A 6,187-nucleotide genomic window follows, 5' to 3' on the forward strand; every position below is an offset into this window, starting at 1 on the left:
AACCTTTATTTAGGGGTAAATCCACTAAAAACAGGACAAAGTAAAAACAGATGAATCTCCAGATCGCCCACACAGAACAGGAACACTAAGGTATCATACCTTGAGTTCCCTCAGTCACACCCAGCTCCCCACTGCTTGGAACACTGACTGCTCTCTTCAACCACAAAATGAAGAACAGTCCTCAAGTTCACTATGTGTGGGAGCAGCTGCTGGACATGGCCCTGAATCAATCACTGCCACTGCCTTGGTGCCAACCCTTAGGGGAATTGTGGCTTGGACTTTTCCTCTTCTCGCAAAGCCTCTTCATACCAGGATGGGAAGGTGCTGGGGACGGTGTGATTGATCTTGGCCCAAAACTCCAGCACTTTCATCTTGCTGGTCTCGGCATGGGCTCTTGGACCCCACAGGAATTCATAATGTGGAGGATCACTGTCGGGCACCTGGCGGTACTCCAGGTACTTGAGCTTCACGAAATCTTGGGTGATGAGCTTCTTTGGTTCCCCGAATAGAAAGTGTCTCTTTCCAGCATATATTCTCATTTTATTCAGGAATTCCCAGATCTTTTGCTCAGTGGCACAGTTGCCGTTCACAAAGATCATGCCCAGGATATTCATCAGGAGACCGGTTTTGGGAAATCCCCTGCTGCCACCACTCACCCTCCCATTGTTGGGGAGATCCATTTTGCTGACCAAGGAATAGGAATGCTGTATAGCATCAACTTCCTTCAAGTCAACACCAAATACCACCTCCATGCTGAAAGATGCTCTTCTGAGGATCTCATGGAAGTGATTTTTGTACTTTTTATTGACAATTTTCAGCATATCTGCTTTCTTAATAGGCTGTTTCATTTTGTACATCTGCATCAGGTACTGCACCACCATACCAACCATCTCGGTCAGACTTTCTCTCTGAGACTGCACCAAGGAAGGTGGGGCCTTTGAGGAACTTGGCTTGTTCTCCATTTTGCACTTGGCTCCTTCAGATAATCCTGCATTTGACACACCTGCTGACTTAGTGATGGTGGACAGGGCTCTCTGAAGCCACTTGACAGGGCTACGTGACCTAGCACTAGGCTTCCTCTGTGTGGCAGCTTCAAATGGAGGAGGGGATGAGGAGGCTAGTGCTTCCTCCTTGGCATTTCCCAGTTCCTGGATTGCACCTTGAGCCTGGTGCTGTTCTGCAGGGATGCGGAGCTTCCTTTTATGACCCCGAGGCATGATGACTGTCAAGGACAGTAGTCAGGAAAGCGGGTGGGACAGCAGGCAACCTGGGCATGAGAGGAGAGAAGATGAGTGGGTTGAGCACCTTCATAAGGGATATATACTACCTTGACCTTTAAGATGGCCACTTCTGTAGCTTTCCTGGAGGGAGGTGGTCTAGGCACCTACAGAGCCCCTTCTCTGACCAACCTGTCTCCTGAGAACCCTGTGGAAACCATTAAAGTGAGCCTCGGCCTGTAGCTGAGCAGCCTGACCACTGCTTACCAGGCCTGACCGCAGAAGCAGGCAGGTCTAGTCTTTGTGGAGCCCCATCTGCTATGGAATATGGGGGTCTCCCCAGTTCACATTTGAGACCACCATATCCACTTTTAGCAAGGCCTGGGCCCCCTGCTCTTGGCTGATCTACATTTACACCTTAAACCCAGGTCCTTATCTTCTTGGCATCTTAAGAGAATCCGAAGGGGCACCTAAACCCACCACCCTTGCTAGGGGACACCCACTGCTGTCATCTCCATGGGACTCATTGTGCTGAGCTCAGTCGCACCCTAAGTCCTCATTCAGGGTTCTCACCTTCACTCTAGGTAAGGCCTTGGTCACCTGCTTCTGTGGGTCTGATGTCCATATCCTCAGAAAGGCTCTTGCCAACACAATACCATCAATATAAAAGAGGGTTCACATACACTTGACTCCCAGGCCTGACCTCCTGTGCTGCAAGCAAGGAGGGGGACCCTCTGGTTCTTTCCTACTTTTGGGGGGAGGGTGAGTGCTACCAGCAGCCTTTACTTTATTTAGGATCCTCCCCCTGGGTCTCATCTCTCCAGAACTGAGGCTGCTCAATGAGTCCAATACACTTACCTGCCTGAGACTCTTTAGCAAGAAATGACAGGGGTGCCTCACACTGACAGGTATTCTGGTGGTCTCTAAAGTCCTCACTTAGATCCTCATTTGATATTTACCCAAGCCAGGGGCTCCTTCCTCTGCTGTTCCACCAGCCTCCTAACAGAGCCCTCACCTCTGTGAGCTCCTAGGGGGAATCAGGGCCTGTCAAATGATACCCCTGCCTGGAGACTCCCAGAACTGAGAGTAGGGGTGCTGTTTTGTGTTTTCTTCTTTAATGAGAGGTAATGAGAGTGCCTCATTACCTCCCATGGTCTTCCCCTTGGCTCTAGTTGGGTGAGGTTTCCCTGATCTGAAGAATCAGAGCAAGTATCTTAGATCAAAGCCTTCCTCCCTGAAGACTGTCCAGGCAGAATGTAGCCAGAGAGCTCTTAGAAACTTTCCACTGTTGGTCTCAGAAGGACTTTTTAGGGCCACTTTTCTTCTGGCAGTGGGTGTGGACTCAGCAGTCCACATTCAGAGTCCCACCTTAGACTTCAGACCAGTGCTGAGACTTTATTTTTAAGGAAAAAAAATAATTGGGGAGCGCCAGAAAAAAATGATGGTGATCTATCCTTTTCAATGGTCAGAGTTAGCCTTTTGGCCTCTGTTTTAAGTGATTTAGGTACCAACAAGAAGGACTTCTCCAGGATGGCTCTGTGATCCCTGATTTTTAAGTTATCTATGTTCATGGAGCGGATCCTATTGTCCTTGAATATATCTGCTTCTCCTCTATATGCATAACTGATTTTCCTGCAAAGTTCTTAGTTGCTTTGGCTATGTATTCCCATCCAATTCTTAGGGAAAAACAGCCTTATTTTCATTCTTTGAGATACATTTTAGAACATTAAGGAGCATAAGGCCTACTTTAAACTGAGAGGAGTGGAATGAACTGTGTGGGCTCCAGAGGAATTCAGATCAGGAGACATGTGCCAGCCCTGTCACTTATTAGTCCAGTTACCTCAAGCATATTCCCAAACTCTAAGACAGAGAAACTCCAAGCAACCAAAATTCTGCTTAGCAAGGATAATTATTTAATATATCCTCATCAGAGGATATAATATATCATCTGTGGGAGAGTCTGTCACCTTTGGAAAGAACTCAAAGTTCTTTGAAGTTTGTCAATGACTTAAATCTTCCCTCCCAGCTACCCTTCCATCTTAATCACAACTATTTTCTTATTCATTTAACCACCAGTGCAAATCTAGACCCTGCCTAGCATTCGCCAAATTAGACGCCAGATATGTTAGTTGAGAGCCCTTTTAATGGAGCAGTCTCTGACTACCCACCCCAGGGTAGTTAATGCCAGTCCAGCATGTGGATATTGGGCATCCTACCCCAAGAAACTTTCAACCTTATTGTTCAGAAACTTCTAAGTGATACATATGTGCATACAATATGTACTAAGGGTGCTGTGTTCAACTGCACTGAGAAGAGAGCAAGGGCCACCTTCATCCCAACCCCAGGTGGAGAATGTTGCTGGTGTACTCACAATCCCAAAGTGAATGTTAAAGATTATTTTTGAATTGCACATCGCAGGCTTATCTTTCATCTCCGACAAAGTCCTCTGTCTGAGTGAGGGTTCAGTCTCTGATCACCACTCCCATAGCCTCACCTAGCCCACCATACATCCTCACTTATATTACCCCTCACTGAAGGATTTGCAGTTTTGTAAGACTCCAAATTACCTCGTCTCACTGCATTTACATTTGATTGCTTTCAACTCAGACCTCGTCCCTTCTTTAAATTTTCTTTTTACTTGTTTGTTAAGTCAAAGAGAATATCTCAACATCTTTTTCATATGAGAGCAAGCCCTAGATTCTAAAGTTCAGTGGGCAGGAGCTGGGTCTTAATTTTGTTGTTTTTGTTACTGTTTTTGAAGGCATCCTCAGTGCTGGCATGAATTCTTCTAGAGGTCTCATTCTTCATTAGTAATTGGGAAATAAACTCAGCAAGTGTGCACAAATTCTCATTATTAGGATTTAATTTTTCTTGTATTTCTAATTACTCTAAGAAAATCTAGGTATATAATTATTATTTTTTAAAAAGATTTTATTTATTTATTTTCAGAGAGAGGGGAAGGGAGGGAGAAAGAGAGGGAGAGAAACATCAATGTGTGGTGGCCTCTCATGGGCCCCCCACTGGGGACCCAACCCACAACCCAGGCATGTGCCCTGACTGAAAATCAAACCAGCGACCCTTTGGTTTGCAGGCTGGCACTCAATTCACTGAGCCACACCAGCTGGGGCTATAATTTTTACTTTTATAAGAGGAAACACTAGAAGCAATAAGGCAAACTAAGAATTGATATTCTTTTCCTTATTTGTATTCTTTCTTTTTTGGCCTAGTATACCTAGGCACTGTGCTGAGACTACAATCCCAAATAAGACAAAATATCTTCTCTATTTAAAATTAAAATATTGAGGTATGATTGACATATATAAATATCTACACATTTAATATATACAACTTGGTGAGTGTGGAGATAAGTATACACCCTTGAATCATCTCTACAATCTATGCCATAAACATATATCCCCTACTTCCAAAAATTTTCTCTTCTATTTTATGTATGTATGTATGTATTATATTGGGGGTACAAGAACAATGAACATAACATTTACACTTTTGTCAAAATATATAAGTATCTAATATATTGTAACCTACAGGCTCTATGGCATAGAGTATATTTCTAAGACTTATTCAATTTATATAACAGAATCTTTGTGCCCTTTGACCAGCACCTTCCCATTACCTTTCTTCTCAGCCCCTGGCAAAATCACCATTCTATTATGCTTGTATTAGTTTGATTATTTTAGATTCCTCATATAAGTAGTATCATGTACTTGTTCTACTGTGTGGCTTATTTCACGTAGCTTAATGTCCTCTAAGTTCATCTCTGTTGTTACAAATGGCAAGGTTTCCTTCTTTCTAAGGCTGAATAACACTCCATTGTATGTAATACCTTGTTTTCTGTATCCATTCATCCATAAATGGACATGTAGGTTGCTTCCATTTTTTGTCTATTGTGAATAATGCTGCAATGACCATGGTAGTGCCGATCTTTCTTTGAGATCCCAATTTCAATTCTTTTGGATAGATACCCAAAAGTGGTATTGATGAATTATACAGTTCTCTTTAAAAATTTTTGGGCAACCTCCACACTGTTTTTCCATAGTCATGGCACCATTTACACTCCCATTAATATGATAAGTTATTTTTTCCAAGTATTTACACTTAATCAGGTTACTCTCTAGTTGGGGAGAGAGCAAGGCAATCAACTATTATTTTTGTTGTGGTAAGAATGCTTACCATGACAATACTCTCTTAACAAAATTTTAAGTGCACAATGGAATATTGTTAAATATGGCACCGTGTTTATAGCAAATCTCTAGAACTTACTGGTCTTGCATAACTGATACACCCACTGAACAGCAACTCTTCGTTTCTCCCTGTACCCAGACCCTGCCACCACTATTCTACACTATGTTTTATGTGTTTGACTATTTTAGAGACCTCATATAAGTGGAATCATGCAGTATTTACAATTGTGTGACTGACTTCATTTAGAAATAAGATAATATAGGTTTATTCAGGTCATCTCATATAACAGGATTTCTTCCAACTTTAAGGCTAAACAATATTCCATTGTATGTATATATCACATTTTCTTTACCCATTTATCTGTTGATGGATATGTGGGTGGTTTACATAATTGGTCATTGTGAATAACATGGGTGTGCAGATGTATTTTTGAGATTCTGATTTAATTTCCTTTGGATACATACTCAAAGTGGGATTGTTGAAACATGTAATAGTTCCAGTTTAATGATTTTTAAGGAACTTCCAAACTGCACTCTATAATGGCGGTACCAATTTAAATTCCCACCAACAGTGTACAAAGTTTCTTTTTTTCTCAATGAATGGAGGATCACTGTTGAGCACCTACTGGTATACCAGGTATTTTTCCTGCACCAAATATTGAGTGATAAGCTTCCTGGGTTCCTCCCAAATGAAGTGACTTTTTCCATCATAGATGCCCATCATATTCAGGAATTCCCAGATCTCCTCCTCAAAGGTGCAGTTGCCAT

At 42.5% G+C, this 6,187-nt stretch overlaps 1 protein-coding gene across 1 annotated transcript; it reads right to left on the reverse strand.

The window, feature by feature from the left end:
• Positions 1-226: 226 nt before the first annotated feature.
• On the reverse strand, positions 227-1,217 carry LOC128779949 (melanoma-associated antigen B3-like). The gene is given in 2 exon segments (XM_053916967.1): positions 227-281; positions 283-1,217. Coding segments are annotated over 2 exon segments (990 nt in total).
• Positions 1,218-6,187: the final 4,970 nt, after the last annotated feature.

The sequence above is a fragment of the Desmodus rotundus genome, chromosome X (genome assembly GCF_022682495.2).
Source record: "Desmodus rotundus isolate HL8 chromosome X, HLdesRot8A.1, whole genome shotgun sequence".
Taxonomy (NCBI): Eukaryota; Metazoa; Chordata; class Mammalia; order Chiroptera; family Phyllostomidae; genus Desmodus; species Desmodus rotundus.